The sequence below is a fragment of the Abrus precatorius genome, unplaced genomic scaffold (genome assembly GCF_003935025.1).
Source record: "Abrus precatorius isolate BTA unplaced genomic scaffold, Abrus_2018 Scaffold9, whole genome shotgun sequence".
In the NCBI taxonomy this organism is placed as follows: Eukaryota; Viridiplantae; Streptophyta; class Magnoliopsida; order Fabales; family Fabaceae; genus Abrus; species Abrus precatorius.
The window spans coordinates 10586938-10604797 of record NW_020874439.1 but is presented as its reverse complement, the minus strand read 5'-3'; the positions used below and the strand labels follow the sequence as shown (position 1 = coordinate 10604797).

The window sequence follows — 17860 nt, the reverse complement described above, 5'->3', positions numbered from 1 at the left end:
TAGTGCCCTTTGGGTTTGTGAATGTCCCAGCTACTTTTCAAGCAACAATGAACCGGACTTTCAAGCCATGTTACACAGATTTGTGCTTGTACTTTTTATGATATATTGGTGTATTGTAGGGATTGGAAGCTTCACTTGCAGCACCTATCTACTGTCCTTCAAGTGCTCAAAGAAAATCAGTTTGTTGCAAATAAGAAGAAATGTAGCTTTGGGAGAACTCAAGTTGAGTATTTGGATCACATTTTCTCAAATGAGGTTGTCTGTGGATCCAACTAAGGTGCAGTGTGTTCTCAATTGGCCAGAACCTAGAAATGTGAAAGGTGCTAGAGGTTTTGGGGGATTGATGGGATACTATTGAAAGTTCATACTGGGGTGTGGCAGCTGGCAAAACCATTTACAGAATTGACCAAAAAGGAAGCTTCTAATTGGGGACCAGCAGCTCAACAAACATTTGAAATTCTTTAGAAGACAATTACAACTGCTCCTGTGTTGTCCTTATCTGATTTCTCACAGCCCTTTGGCCTTGGAATGTGATACATCAGGCACAGGCTTGGGTGCTGTCTTAATCCAACATGGTAAACCCTTGGCTTATTTTAGCAAATCACTCTCTACCAACCTCAAAATCTATTTATGAGAAAGAGCTCATGAAAGTAGCCCTATCAGTTTTGCATTGGTGCCATTACTTAATGGCACCAAGTTTATTGTATTTTCAAGTGGTCTTAAGGAGTTGTTGCAGCAACGAGTGGTTTCTGCAGATCAGAAAATTGGTTGGGCTTTCCAATTTGAGGTGATATATAAACCAGGGCCTGAAAACAAAGCTGCCAGACACACTTTCTTGTTTGCCAATAGAAGGTGAATTGGCTAGTTTAGTTTCTTTTCTGATTTGGCAACAAAGCACAGAGCTTAAAAAAGAGGTGGATATGGACCGAGTTACAGCACATCATTTTTTATCTCACCAAGGATGCTAATAGTCGGCCCTACTTTTCTCTTCACAGAGGAGTGCTTTTCTTCAAAAACAGATCAGTAGTTTCTGTAAAGTCTGTTCTTATTCCTACATTACTGCAGGAGTTTCATGCTACAACTATTAGGGGACATTCTGGTTATCACTGAATGTATCGTAGGTTAGCTGGGAATCTTTCCTATTTGGGAATGAAAAAATCTGTCAGAGTTTGTAAGATCTTGTGATATGTGCCAAAAATACAAGCACTGGATTTAGTCCTTTTCAGGTCATCTATGGGATCGTCCCACGTGGCCCACTAGACTGTTGACTCTTCCTAGTAATGTGCGCACACATGCTACAGCTGAGGAGTTTATTGAACAGCTTTGCGAAATTCACCAACAAACTCATTCCAAGTTAACCATATCTACGGACAAATACAAGATACATGTTGATAAAAAATGCCGATCTGTGGACTTTTCGGTTGGTGACCTTGTTTGGGCTATTTCTTACCAAGGATTGCATTCCAGCTCATGACTAGAACAAACTTGTTGCCTGTAAAATAGGACCTGTGGAAATTACTGAGAAGATAAATCAGAATGCATATCATGTGCAATTGCCAAGTCACATTCACACATCTGATGTTTTCAATGTGAAACATCTTATTCCATTCTTGGGTGACAATACTTTTGTTGATGAGCCATTGTCCGATTCGAGGGTGAATCTTTCTCATTCTGGGGAGAATGATGTCATGCAAAGTGGCTAACAGCCATATTTATGTTTTCATCTTTCTAGTAGGTTTTTTAATTTTTATCAGTTTGTTAGGATCTTTATCTTTCCTTTAATTAAGAAGATTTATATTTATCAATTTGTTAGGATCAGTTTGTTAGGATTTTAGTAGTTTTGCTGATCTTATATATTGGCATCAAAGGCCTATGAAAGGGGCAGGTTAATTAATGAAGTTTTGAATATTTCTCAATATCCTTGTGTCAATCCCTTGGTATTCTTAGAATCAACGAGTTATTGATAGTCTCCCTATTATTCCATCACGTACGCTGCATCGGTACCCTTCCAAGCGGATTATTACAGCCCATATCTTCGATCCGAAGGTAACAATGTCATTTTGGTGGTAGTTGACAGGCTCTCTAAGTATGTCTACTCAAATTGCAAGTCACAATGAGCACAACTTATCACCCTGAATCCAATGGCCAAACAGAAGTGATCAAATTGCTGTTTAGAGTCTTGTCTACACTGCTGCGTTTTGAACAACCTTGGAATTGACCCTTATCTATATCAAATTCAGTTTTATGCTCAGCTTATTTTTGTTTTGTATTTGTTGGATGTGCTGATCGGGAGGTGTTGACCCTGCATGTCGTTAAATGATTGTCCCTAATGAGGAACTTTTAGTGTTTTGAGATTTTGTGCAAAGCAAATCCAATTATGGTTGAAATCTGTTTTGTTGTATGTATTATTGCAAAAGATAATAACCGTTACATTAATTAGTTAACATAATTCCAGGTAAAGGAACGTGCAATTGACCTTGCCAAGGCCATGGAAAATGAGGATGGAGTGACAGGAGCTGTGAAAGCATTTTTTAAGCAGCTTCCTCAAAGAAAATCAGAGCCTGATGCAGAGCCGCAGCCATCTAGTTTTTTCTCTGTAAGTAGATGTTTTGGTTGTTCCTGATTCAATGTGAGTGAGTCAAAACCCATCTTTTGTTTACTGTAATAGATATTGTTATTGTAGCAATGGGATGTGCTCGACTTGTCACCCTGTATTGTGGTTGGATAATTCTGTGCATACTTCAATTCGTACTATTTTACATAGGCTTCAATATGTCTGTAAATTATTTGTTGTTTCTAACTGAGATTCGCCGGTAAGTGTTCGGAATGGCTTTTTATTATTGTTTTGCACTAGACATGACCATGACCAGATACGTTTCGTTCAGATCCGCTATTGAGGTAGATTAATTGGAGGGTATATTATTAAGTATCGTCTGCGTTTGTGTGGCAGGTATCATTTGTTGGTCTCTGTCAGTTGCTCACAATTTAGTATTCAATGTAAAAGGTTGAATAGCTGAAGCTACATATCACTGCTCTATTTATTCGTTTTCAATATACTATCTTCTGTTTTGTTTTGTCGATTTCGACCGTTTTTTCTTTCCATAAAGTAGTCATGTCTGACATTTGTGGGAGTTGATTAACACGTGAAGCACATCGACGGGCATTCACATTTCCGAAAGACGAGCTAATCAAATGTTCTCCTAGCTTTATGCTATATGATTATTGACATGTATTTTGAAGAAAAAATTACAAAATAATAAACTTATAATTTGGCCCATCGAAGAAAGGTAAAATGGGACCGGGCTATTTTACAGTTGACAAATAATTATAAGAAAATGATGGATTGTGACTGATATGTTAAACCGACTGAAAAATGCGAAACATAGAAAGCCTATATTGAACATTTAAAGTCTTAAAACAGATATTAAGTACACAAATGAAAGAATAATTTTATAGAATTGTTTGGTTTAGTATAAATTAAGTTTTAAGTAATAAACATTTGAATTTGAACATCAAATAAGGTGAATCGTTTTAAGTTGATTTGAATATAATATTTAATTAAATTTAATTTTAGATTGGATGGTTTAGTTTCTTAATTTTAAAATTTTAGATGTTAATATTTGAGAGTAACAATTGTTAATGAAATTAGTTTTTGTCGTTTAAAAAATGTTAAAATTGATTAACAAAATAATAATGTCTTATTAAGCAACATAAGGAAGGAAGTAATGTTTTATGAATTTTTTAAAATAATTTATTTTTGTTTTTTTTTATGAAATGGGATGGTTTAACATTTTGACATTCACAAAGTGACTTAATATGTAGGGCTTGAGGAGTGAGAGAGGAAGAGGGTGAATGGCTTTTTGGTTAAATGATAACGACATTGATGATAGGAGCCTTGATTTGCGGTGGAAAAAAGGTGTTGATAATAGTAAACTGACTTGTGTAAATTTAAGAAGTGAAAGAGAAAGAGAGTTACTGACATTTTGGTCAAATGATAATATTGATAGCAGGGTGCAGTTTATGGTGGTTAAAGGCAAAGATATGGCTGAAAAAGAAGACTTCATGCAAAAGATAAAACAAAAGAAAGAAAAAAGAGGAAGAGATTTTATTTTTAAGAAATTATAAAAGTCTAAGATCAAAATGAACTATTTTTAAAAAATTTTAAATGAAATTGTTGTGTCCTGATACTTATGTGATAGATTGTCATTCTATTACTTAATTTTATGTTTTTTTAATGTTAAGAATCTCAATTTTTAAATAATAAATTTTTAAATTTAAAATTTTGAAAAATGACTTTAATAATATTATATATTTTAATAACTAAAGCGCTCTAGATTTACCTAATGATTGAATGTGAACTTGATTTCAATATAGAAAGAGTGATTGAGTTATAAGTTTGAATAACTCATTTAAAATATTTTAAACAATTTTGAAATTGAGATTTTCTTAGTTACACAGCTTTTGATGTGTTGCTGTTAACTCATAAATGTGAACTTCATATTTCAACATAATTTTTATTTTTTATTCAATATTATGATAATAAATTTTTCTATTACACCTATTTATAAAATGTAACTTAAAAATGATTTTATTAAAACAAGTTAACATTGAAAATTGAAAACAAAATTTCAATAGAGCAATATGTTTATAATTAAAAGTAAAAATAAAAGTAAAATACTTTTCAAAATCAAATAAACTTTTAGATTATTTAATTTAATTTTGTAAATATTGTTATTCTAAGTTATTTGACTTTTAAGGTATACAAGACATTTACTTAAAAAAAGGTAAAATTGAGTATAATATACTAACACTTTGAGATGGTAATATGTTATTAGTCTCTATTTTTTTTAACAAAATTCAAATTTCACTCCATTTATACGAAATTTGAGGACAAAATATTTTTTTATTTAAGTCTAACTACATGAAAAGAAAGTGTGTAATTATATTTTTGGTCATTGAAAAAGTTGCAATATTTAGATTTAATTCCTAAATAAAGTTTTATTAGGATTTACTCTCTAAATTTTTAAATTTATTAAAAATTGATACCAATAATATCACTTGAGTCCTGTTAAACTATGAGCTCCCAAAGAGACGTCAAAGTCATCACTTCAAGTCTCATAATTATTTTCACAATTTTATTATTTTAATTCAATAATGCAAAAATGTCTCCAAATTATTTTAAAAATTAACAGTTAATCCAAATACACATTTATACCTCAACGAGCCTACCTCATCACAAGATGAACTTCACTAAAGACAACTTTGTGTACACAGGCTCAACAATCACGTCTTCACCATTTTGAACGGACAGAAGGGAGAGTGAGGGAAAACATGGGTTGAGCGGATTTGCTCCCCAAATTCTCTGCGAGGAACTTCCAATCGGCGAGGGATTGAGAATCGTTGATGTTGTTGGGACCACTTAGGAAAGAGAAAGAGCAAGAATGTCGTGGGTGAAGCGAGAACCAAGTGTTGGATGAGTTCTTCAACAATGGAGAGAAAAGATGGATTGTGGGAGGCTGAGTTGGGTGCGTTCTTCGAGGTGGACGAGAGGAACAGGAGGCGGACATGGAAGAGGACATCAGTTTCTCTTGTGTTTTTTTAAAATAGTTTTTTTTTCTAAATAAAAATTGTTTATTAATATAAGTTTTATTTTTTCAAAATTGTTTTAAAATTAAATATTTTTTAATTTTAGTAACAATTAAAAGTGAGTTAATGTATTATATGATTTATAAATAAATTAACAAAATAACATGTTATAATAAAGTTTACAATTTTTTAAATATTAAATATTTAAAATAAGTTGTTTAAAATTATTTTTCTTTTAAAGTATATATTTTTTAAAATATAATTATAATTATAATTATTAATGAAAGGTAAGTTTTTTATTTATTTATATAAAAATTATATTTTATTAAAATCAATTCCTTTTATCTTTATTTTTAAAACTAATTCAAATCTTTTTTATATTTTTAACAACTAATTTAATAGATTGAATAACTATAGTTAAAATTTAAGTGAAAAAAGTTTGAAAAAAAAATCTAAAATAAGAGATGAAATGGAATCAAATAATTTTCATTTTAAAAAATGTCTTAGAAACTTTATTTGATTTTTTCTTTATTTTACTTAAATTTCTTTTTATTTTTTTTCTAAATAACATGTAAACATGTTTCCTAAATCTAACACTATTTTTGTATTGTAATTTTTGTAAATAGAACCAATTAAATTTATAAACATCATATATACATCCACATTTTCTTAGAAATGAACAACTTGGTTAAATCAGAATAAGGATATTAACTAAAGAGAAGTGATTGAATGTTGAAAAATCTAGAAAAATTATTCTTTGTGATTTTTGCTTAAGCTAATTTTATACAAAACATATAAATTTTAAGACATTATTTTTAACTTAAGTTAAGTCAATTTCGCTTAAGCCGTAATAGTTTGGCTTTAATCTTTACTTAAGTTAAATTTTATTTGCTTAAGTAATATTAGAATATCTTGTGTGGTTTAAGTGAATTAACTTGAACAATATTTATTTAGTGAACCTTTTTTTTTCTATAACTTTTGCTTAAGCGAGAAAAAATGCAATTTAAGGAAAATTTACAGAAATTATGCTAAACAGATACAGCCAGTGCACATAGATGGCATGGGAAAGATATGAAGAAACAATGAACAATATATTAAATTATAAAGTTAATTTTCATAATAAATTGAGATTGTGAAATTGAATGTGAATGGTTTAATTCTGAAAATCATAAAATTCATACATAAAGTTGATAGAAAATTTTAAAGATATAAAATGACATTCAGGATGGAATGTAGGGTAATTCTACCTCAAATTATAATAGAACTCCCAGGTTGCATCTTTCGAAATTGATGTTTTCACTTGACCAAAACTTTAGTTACTGTAGCTCCTTTCCTTTTTACGGTCATTCTATCTAAAATGGCCTCAGATTCCCTTTCAGCAAATGCTCCCTCGGTTTATAGGGTAGATTGGTTGAAGTTACTGCATCTCTAACATGTTTTTTAAGTTGAGATACATGAAACACATTGTGGACTTTGGAATGATCAGAAAGTTCCAATTTATAAGCTACTACACCAATACAATCAATGATTCTGTATGGATCAAAGTACTTGGGGCTCAACTTAGCACTGCTTTTGTAGCCACAGAAACTTGCCTATAGGGGTGTAGTTTCACATAAACCATATGACCAATCTAATACTTCTTGTTTGATCTATGTTTGTTTGCTTCATCCTTTACTGAGCTCTCTTCAAATGGAACTTGATCACTTTTAGAATTTATAATTCATCCTTATTTTGAAATACTTTATTGAAATCATATATTGAGAACTGTTGAATAAAATTTTATTATTCTCATTTATTGAGAAATTGATTTATTTAGAAAATTAAATTAAAGTGTTACACGTGACCTGATCACGGTGAGCTACTTCGCACCATTGGGTCATTCCCCTCACTACCCCCAAGGTTCTCCCTTGAACATGAACATAGGCATTCCACAGTTATGCCAAACTATAGCCTCGACAACTTTCTTAGCACATGTTATGATGCATGACAAACAACTTAGTTAATTAGCTTTCCACCTTTCATTATTACTGTCACTTCATTCAACTTCCTCTTTCTTTCGGATGATATCCCATTTAGACACATAATCCCCCATATGGTACCAATCATCACACAGATTCCTTTGTCGACAATCGTACACATTTACAATTATCAATTTCAGACTGAGGTTTTTAGTCCTTGCCACAAATCTAAGGATCAAATCCATAACACACAAAATTCTTTGCAAGAATACAACACCTTTAACATCTCCATTGAGTATTTTGTTGCGTACAAGTAAAGGGAACCAATCATTTCAAAACTAGATTGTGGCTCAAGCAATTGCAAATGTCCATGTATACATGTGTGTGTACTTACAATCTAGCTAGTTTGCATTATTCAATTAATTGAGTATGACACTTTAAAAATGCAACTTCAACACAATGCTGTAGAGATCTCAAATTGTCATCACTCTCGTTTTAAACCCACCAATGCATGAACTTATATACTCGGATCAAAACTCATTCTAAGAGTGGCAATCATACTTCAACATAAGGCTAACACACACCTATTCAAATCTTCATGCTAATTTAATGAGCTAGTGATAGATCAAATAATTATATTAGTTCAATCCAACCAAGAACATCACCTAAGTGACACTAAAAAGGCATTCATTTCCACGATACAATGTAGAATTAGCATTACTTAAAGGTTGCAACAACTTAGAGACTTTCGTTAGGGACATCACTCTCAACATGGAAACACGGTGCAATGTCGTGCAAGCGAACACTCCCTTGATACAAAATCCTATATAGAGTGGAGTGCAAAAAATTATTTCCTTAGTGCAGCAATATATATATACAACAAAGTGTGGAGAATACTTTTAATACGAAATTGTGTGTATGACAGGATAAAAAAAATAGTTCTTTTAATGCAAGATTCATATGCAATAACGTGCTGAAAATGTTTCTTTTTATGTAGAATTTGGCATATAACGTGTATTAAAAAGGTCTGTTCTTAATGTAGAATTACATTTATACAGAGTGCAAGAAAATAAGAGAATAAGTCATTTGATGCTAAAAAATAGTTAGGTAAGAGGGTACAACACACATAATATTGTAAAGTGATGAATAACTCATTTTCATGTAAAAAATAGTTATAGAGCAAGGTGCAACATGTAGAGTGTAAGAATATACTAAATAGTTCATTTTTTCATATTAGAAATAATAAAGCATTAGGGTGCCACATGCATATTGGTATTTCTTTTGATGTAGAAATGAGTGGGTAAGAGAATGTAGAATAATAACTTGATGCAGAAAAGGTCATACAATAAATGCAATGCAAGATCCTTTTTTACGCAAAATGACATTCCCTTGTTTTTGATATAAAAGTAACTATAAAGCAGCCATGCATTATGCAAATTATAGTTGAGTGCAAGTAACATTTTTTAGAGAATTTATTTAGATCTCTCCATATTTTTCATCCTAATACGATCATAACCCAAATATTCTACAAATGAACATGACCTCTATCCATTTAATCAATCTTCTCAGCAGAAAAACAAAACAACCATGCACTTAGTATTACTAAATCATGCAAGGCAGAATATACCACAATTTACAAATAGGAACATAATCAAATCAATTTTTGCAATAAGGATTTCAATAAAAGATAATGCAGGAGTGCAGTTCTTTTTTAAGCCACAGCTAATCACGGCACATATACACATGATTCACTAAGTTCACTTACATACAATTTCATAACACAACCACAACGTAGTTATTTTAAATTGGGAATAATCAAACTCATTAAATTAAACTGTCTAGCAAAGAGATAAGGCAATTTACACATATGAAACTAGATGTTGAATCATATAATTCATACACTATGAGGTGACCCCACTGTAGTTGGCATAACACAATTCAGATTCAAGTATAGTTCTATAAGGGCGTAAGTAAAGGTTTAGTGTAACTTGAGTTTAGAGGGTGCAGTAACCTAGTACGACATATAGATATTTACAACATGAGAAAAATATACTAGGAATAGTCATGGTGAACTTTGCAGTATAAGAATAAATAATTTTTTAGCAGGAGGGTGTGTGTGTGATTTCAGGTTTCAATATAGGGGGAGCAGTAAGTCTTAACACAAAAAAATAAAACTAGGTAGTGAGGAGTTTCAAGGTTTAATGTGTTAAAATAAAAGTATCCAATCTGAAACTTATTGGAGTAGACTCAACACCTTTAAGGAAGTTCAAACTCTAACTTAATCAGGATACATACATGCAAGGGGTCAATATATATTCATATTGTGCATGAGTTCTTAGATTAAAAGTAAAGGTCATGTGTTTTATTAAAAAGCATTATGAATAGCAATTCAAGTATGTACGTAGGCACAGTCATTGAGTTTAAAGTGTAGAATCATGCAAAAAAATAGTAGCTAGAGGATTAATGTGTAGAATCATGTAGAAAAATAGTAGTTAGTTCAGAGAATAAAAGTGTAAAATCATGCAGAAAAATAGGAACTAGTTCAAAGGATGAAAGAATAGAAACACTATCCCCACATTTTCAACCAATACATAGAAACATGCACAAAAATCACACATATTTCTAAAAAGAAAAGAAAGTAAAACCATTCTGCAGATAGGAACAATTTAGAAAATTAGATAACAAGTAGAGAACACATAAAATGATTGTGCATGCAACCTTTGGAATTTATCATTCATTGGGTTGTAGTTTAATATCCATACCAAAGTGATAGGGTTCATATAGTCATTTAGATGTGATACACCACAGAACACTAGAACAAACTCAAGATTTGGACACTGAAGAATAACGTACTCATAAAATCAATCTCAGATCAAGGGTAACAGAATTCTCAATGTCAACAACACTCCAGTTAGGTCCATTTAAAAAAATCAAAAGCACTACCGAGAAAGAAAAGGGGCAGAGTTGCATGCAATCCAATCAAATACTCAATCACATTTTATACAATCACCAGAACAATTCCTAGTTCATTAATTCGTTCAAGGAATAAAAGAAAATGAAAAAGGACTCCATGCATGCACACTGATAATTGATTGAAACAAGGAAATTAACCAAACATACACACAGTTATATCACCATGGTCATAGCAAAAAAATTTGGAGTCTTCCCTTACCTCGAATGCAGTTACATGCATAAGTTGTAGGCTAGTGCAGTGTGTACAAGCTCCTGTCTATCAAGTTTGTAGTCTTCTTTTCTTCGAATATGGAAAAAGTGTAGCAAAGTCTCGAGTTTGTGGTTCTCGCTTTGGAGGAAAGGTCCAAAAGATATATCTTAAGTGTGCAAAAATCTCTAAAGGGAAATGGAGTTCTAAGATCTTTTTAGAAGTGTAGTAGTAATGATTTAAGCATTAAGAGTTTGTGTGCAACTCTCAATTTCTTAGAACGGAAAGTGAAAGAGGGAGTGCGATGGTTTCCTCTCTCTCAGTTCTGGTTTTTTTTCTTCTCTTTCAAGTAGAGGAAGAGTGTTTGCAAAAGAGAGCAAAAATGTGGTTACCTCTTGTACACAAAGGGTTGAGAGAAGTGTGTTTTAAGGGTCAAGCATGCATGCATTAAGATTGGTCAAGAAAAAGGTGGTAATAATGAGGATGGGTAGCATTAAAAACCCACTGAAGTTCCATGTCTTTCTCTTTCTCACCTCTCTCAGAATAATGGCGTGGAAGTGAAAGGGTGTCACTAAAATAACATTAAATGAGAAAAATGGTGCTTAATGGAGATTTTATTCACGAGTTTCTCCCTCTTCTTTCTTCATGACTTGAGTTGGTGGGTCATTAAACATTCTTAATGGCTAGCATCAATATATATCGAGCCACATTAATTAAGGAATAAATGAGCTCTAATGGCAATGTCTAGTAGAATATTTAGAAATAAAGAATCTCAAGAGTTCTCAAGGGAGATAAAAAGGCACACGTGCACATGCACTCAACACCCACAAAAGATATTAAGAAATGTGATTAATGAAAGTCTGAATTAATGTGACAGCGAGGTATTTATGATGTACCAAGTCCAAGCTTCCCCCTACATGCTAATGTCTTTTTATTTCCCAAAGCCACTACACTTAATATTTGCACGGCCAAAAAGATAGAGAGTTTGAAATAACGAGAAAAGGTTTTAATGCTCATTAAATGACTTGTTGGATACAAAGGGTTGTCTACAACCTCCACTAACCTCTTAGTTTCACGTGCTAAGCTTAAATGCATGGCTTAGTGGGATTGCAAAATGAAAATTAATGTGTCCCTTAGTGGTCTCTAATGCACATTAATGTGATGACAACTCATCATAAGTCCCTTAATTTAGGGAATCTGACTAGCATAATAGCTAGACGTAAAGGAGAGTTAATTTCCCCTTTCTTAAAAACCAACATGGTATTTAATGAAGTAAAAAGATGGATAGGGTTTAAGAAGGGCAGTTGAAAGGACAAGTAAACAAGTTACACATCATTTATGAAAAGCAATCCTTCTTCTCACGCTGTAAGATCAAAAGGGCAACACGTGATTCAAAAGACCTAAAGGGTAAGCAAAGAGTTTTAGGCCAGTTGTACCCCTTTAAACAAAGTTAAAAAAATTAAGGGTGATCAAAATAGACTTTTAGTTTCTACATCCCACATATTGCATGGTTCCTCTAGGTAAACAAAAGGTAATAAAAAAAAGAAAATTCCCACCTCTCACATAATTGCAAACCAAGGTTTAGACACTAACTAAAATTTTGAAGATGTTACAGAAGAAACCTTATGGAAGAAAAAGTTTGAATTGATTTTATTAAGATTTATTAATGATTTACAGAAGTGGTTATTACAAGATATGAATTAAATATGGATCAATAAGTTAACTTGCTACTTATAGCTAACTAACTAACCAACTTAATTTTATTTCATATCATAGAGATGAATTCTCTGTAGTAGTAACAGTATGAACCAATTTCGACCATAGGCTCTTTGAGTTGTGCAGGTTTCAGATTTTTCGGGTGAATTATTGCATGTTTGCAGTGAGAGGTTCTGAAAGTAATAAAACCAGAGTAGATTTAAAAAAACAAACTTAGATGATGGCTAAGGACACCCACATAAGAGATGAAAAATTGAAGAGAGTCACGAAAAGAAAATAAAAAAAGAAAATAGAAACCTTAACTGAATTCCACCATATGAAGCATGGAAGCAGAAACTTCGAAGCAAAAAGTCAAAAACGAAAACCCAGAAGCAGAGGAAGAAAACGAAGACATTAATGGAAGCACTGAAACACTATCTGAAGCACGAGAGCAGAAAGTCATAAACGAAAACCAAAAACTAAAAGATAAACTTGCAGTCGCAAAGAGGCAAGAGTAGCAATGCCGCGAGGAGACATGACTTTGTGATAGGGTTCTTCTAGGTAGGATTAATGAACCTCGAAAAAGAACCAAGAGAAGAAGTAGGGAATCCAGAGAAAGAATGGAATCCGAACAGCAGTAGTTTTATTGAATTAATGGAGTTCCAGAATTACAATTGAAAAAATGAATGCCAACTATTCTTTACAATCTGCTATATATAGCAGTAAATCTAACAAACTAATTACTAACTGAAATAACAACTTCCTGTATCAATCCCTTCCCCTTAAGCAAGTCCTTGTCCTCAAGGACTGAAGTTTGGAAACTTCTTCTTTAAGTCATAATAAAACTCCCAAGTAGCATCTTCAGGCAGCTGATGCTTCCACTTGACCAGCACTTTAGTGACAGCCTTGTTGCCCCTCTTCACAGTAGTTCTGTCAATGATGGTCTCAGGTTCCTTGATAACAGCTTCTTCTTCTAATATTGGACAATCTGCTGAAGTGTTTGCTTCCCCCACTGATTTCTTCAGTTGTGAAACATGAAAGACATTATGTATCAAGGAATGAGCTGGTAATTGCACTCTATAAGCCACAGCACCAATCTTTTCAAGGACTGGATAAGGTCCATAGTATTTAGGAGCCAGCTTTGCATTACTTCTAAATGCTACAGAAATTTGTCTATATGGATGAAGCTTGACAAAGACCAAATCTCCAATCTGAAATTCCCTTTCTGATCTATGTTTATCTGCCAACTGTTTCATCCTCTCTTGTGCTCTTTTCATATGAAACTTGGCCAGCTTAAGCATTTCCTCTCTCTTCTGTAAACTTCTATTCACTAACTCCACCTTAGACTCACCTGGAAGATATGGTAAATAAGTAGGAGGAGTCTGTCCATACACAATTTCATAGGGACTAGTCTTTATAGAACTGTGATATGTGGTATTATACCACCATTCAGCCAAAGGAAGCCATTTGGACCACTATTTAGGTTCATCACAGCACATACACCTCAGGTATGTTTCAACACATCTGTTAACTACTTCTGTTTGACCATCTGTTTGAGGATGGTAAGCAGTAGAAAGCTGGATTTGAACACCTTGAAATGCCATAAACTCCTTCCAAAATTGGTTTACAAACACAGAATCTCTGTCACTTGTAATGGTAGCAGGAAACCCATGTAGTTTGAAAACATTATCCAAGAAGCATTGGGCTACTGTTGCAGCTGTGTAAGGGTGTTGTAAGGCCATAAAGTGGGCTACTTTGCTCAATCGATCAACTACTACAAAGATGACTTGCTTACCAAAAGAGTTAGGTAATCCCTCTATAAAATCCATGGTAATATGCTGCCATATGTGGTTTGGAACTGGTAATGGTTGCAGCAAACCAGGTGATGCAGTAGTATCATACTTGTTTCGCTGGCACACTTGGCATTGTTGTACAAATCTCCTAACATCCTTAGTCATACCCTTCCAATATACTACTGATTTTACCCTGTGAAGAGTAGAATCTCTGCCTGAATGTCCTCCACAAGCAGTAGCATGTAACCATACCAGAATCTGTTTTCTTACTTGTCTTTACCAGCTACCAATCTCCCTTTCCTTCTCAACTCTCCCCCCTGCCAAGAAAAATGTCTATGAGTAGCACTGTCAGCCTGCAACTCATTGATGATTCTTTGTAAATCTTCATCAGTTTGCCAAGTGTTTTTAATTGTATTCAGTAGTTCAGAAGTAGGTTGATGAACTAATAGAGCTGAATACTGTATCCTTGATAATGCATCAGCAGCTACATTCTCACGCCCTTGTTTGTATTCAATATTGAAATCAAACTCCATCAGTTTAATTAGCCATTTCTGCTGGAATGCTGTAGACAACCTTTGATCCAAGATGTACTTTAAGCTTTGATGATCGGTCCTTATAGTGAACTTCTTAGGCAGTAAGTAGTGCCTCCATTTCTGGACTGCAAACACAACTCCTAGCAGTTCCTTTTCATAGGTTGAAAGTGCTTGCTGCTGCTGATTAAAGCTCCTACTAATGTAGGCTATGGGATGACGATCCTGCATTAAAACAGCTCCAACTCCTTGTCCAGATGCATCTACCTCAAGCACAAACTCCTTAGAAAAATTAGGTAAGGCCAGAACTGGTGCTTTGCTCAATTGAGTTTTTAATTCCTGAAAAGCACACTTAGCTTCCTCTGTCCAAGAAAATCCATCCTTCTTGAGCATGTCATGCAATGGTCTGGCTATGGTGCTATATCGGTTGACAAATCGTCTATAGTAGCCCGCTAATCCCAAGAATCCTCTTAATTGCTTCACAAACAGAGGTAAGGCCCACTGTTGCACAGCAATTATCTTAGCAGGATCTGTGGCAACACCTTCTGCTGTGATGAAATGCCCCAAATACTCCACCCTTCCAACTCCAAAATAGCACTTGGATTTCTTGGCAAATAGGGAATGGTTTCTTATAGTGGACAGAACTTGGTATAAATGATTCAAATGATCCTCAAGACAAGTGCTATATACTAAAATATCATCAAAAAATATCAAGACAAATTTCCTTAAGAATTCCTGAAATACAGCATTCATGAGCCCTTGAAAAGTGGCAGGGGCATTTGTCAGTCCAAAGGGCATAACCAAGTACTCATAATGCCCTGAGTGAGTCTTAAAAGCTGTCTTGTGCACATCCTCTTCAGCCATACGAACTTGATTGTACCCAGACCGCAGATCAATTTTAGAAAAGATTTTGGAACTATGTAACTCATCCAACAGGTCATCTACTAGAGGAATAGGAAACCTGTTTTTTATTGTCCCTTTATTCAATTCCCTGTAATCTATACAAAGTCTCCAAACACCATCTTTTTTTCCAACCAAAACAACTGGACTAGAGTAAGAGCTGCTACTGTTCTGAATGATGCCAGATTTCAAGTACTCCAATATGATTCCATCAATGATGTCTTTTTGTTGCTTTGCATATCTATAGGGGCTTCTATTCACAGGATTTGTGCCTTGAACCAGCGGAATTTTATGATCATGCTCAGCTCTTTTAGGGGGAAGAGTAGTTGGTTCTTGAAATACATCTTGAAAATCCAGCAGCAACTTCTCAATGCTGGCAGGAACAGTAATGGAATCAGCATGAGGTGATAAAGACTGCAATAAAGCACCTTCTCCTGTCTCACACACCTGTAACAGGGAGACTTGAACTCCAGTTGAAAGGGACTTATGTAATCGCTGCTGTCTGATTGTCTTAATTCCTGTACCTGTGGTGCCCCTCAAGACAAGCCTCCTACCATGCACAACAAACTCCATGGTCAACTTCTCAAAGTTCCAAATGATATCCCCTAATTTAATCAACCATTCTATACCAAGCACCATGTCACAACATCCCAAGGGTAACAGCAACATGTCAGATTTGAAGGATGTATTATGCAACATCCAAGTAAATTCTTTGACCATACTGTTGATTTGCACCCTAGCACCATCAGCCACAGTGACACTCAAAGGATCCATGTTAACAATCCGACATCCTAATTTCTTAGCCAAGTGAACATCCAAGAAATTATGAGTGCTTCCACTGTCAATTAAGATATGTAGAGGTCTCTTTTTGAATAGACCAGTGACCCTCATAGTTCTAAAGTTAGTAACTCCAGTCAAGGCAGTAACTGAAATTAAAGGTTCCTCTATATCTGTCGAGGTTGGAGTTTCTTCATCAGAATCAGTGACCTCATCCAACTCCAAGACATGAATCTGTAATTTCTTGTGAGTCAGGCTATGAGCCGGAGTGAATGGCTCATCACAAAAGTAGCAGAGACCTTTAGCTCGCCTTTCATTCATATAGGCAGGGGTTAAACTTCTAGAAGCTTGTAATTTTGGTCGATTGAGTTCCAGGTTTTTGGGAGGATTAGGTAATAATGGTGGTGTATTTTGTTTGGGAAATAGTTTAGGTTGGTAATGAGTGTTGTTTGCAGATTCATACATCTTGGCCAACGAAAAAGCTTTCATCACAGAGGTGGGTTGGAACATCCTTACCATCATCTGTACATCCTGCTTCAATCCACCCAAAAAACAACTCAATTGATTGGCTTCAGAGAGCTCCACTTGAGAAACTAACCGATCAAAAGCTTCATGATAATCCTGAACAGAATTCTTTTGCCTTAATCTCATCAATTCAGCCATAGGATCTTCGCATACTTCACCAAAATGAGCAATCAAGATCTTTGTGTACTCATCCCAAGATGGAAGATTCGGTAAACCTACGTTCTTGACATAGGCACTGTGCCACTGCAGAGCCTTGCCTTCGAAATGAACCACTGCCAACCGAACCTTGTAATCCTCCGGTGTACCATCGACGAAAAAGAAGGTTTCACATTGGATTAACCATTGCTTCACACCATCACCATTGAAGCGAGGAAAATCCAGCCAAGCCAACCGTGTATGACAAGAGTAAGGGCGAGATTGATTACCATTACTAGAAAAAGCGTGGGTGTCACGGTTACAGAACATCTCTTCAAGACTGTGCTTCAATGAAGCCCCAATATCCATGAATCGGGCCTCCAATGACGTTCTCATATCCAAAAAACGCGTCTCCATGGAAGCCTTGAAGCTTTCAAAATCTTCACGGACAGAGCGGGTGTTATCGGCCATGGCAAAAACGTGGTTGGAAGGTTACCGTCTGATACCAATTGATAGGGTTCTTCTAGGTAGGATTAATGAACCTCGAAAAAGAACCAAGAGAAGAAGTAGGGAATCCAGAGAAAGAATGGAATCCGAACAGCAGTAGTTTTATTGAATTAATGGAGTTCCAGAATTACAATTGAAAAAATGAATGCCAGCTATTCTTTACAATCTGCTATATATAGCAGTAAATCTAACAAACTAATTACTAACTGAAATAACAACTTCCTGTATCACTTTGATATAATGAAATTAGGGTCGGGTAAAATTATAAATGTAACACTTGATTTAGTCTTGGGA

The 17860-nt window shown here is 34.3% G+C and overlaps 1 protein-coding gene across 2 annotated transcripts in view; it reads left to right on the top strand.

The window, feature by feature from the left end:
• Nucleotides 1-4056, top strand: part of LOC113851615 (sterol 3-beta-glucosyltransferase UGT80A2) — a 45111-nt gene extending 41055 nt beyond the window's left edge. For both annotated transcript variants that reach the window (XM_027482144.1, XM_027482145.1), the window contains exon 14: nt 2456-4056. In XM_027482144.1, coding sequence (XP_027337945.1) covers nt 2456-2623 — 168 coding nt within the window. In that variant the 3' untranslated portion in view covers nt 2624-4056. The remainder of the gene's footprint in view (nt 1-2455) is intronic.
• The last annotated feature ends 13804 nt before the right edge of the window (nt 4057-17860 follow it).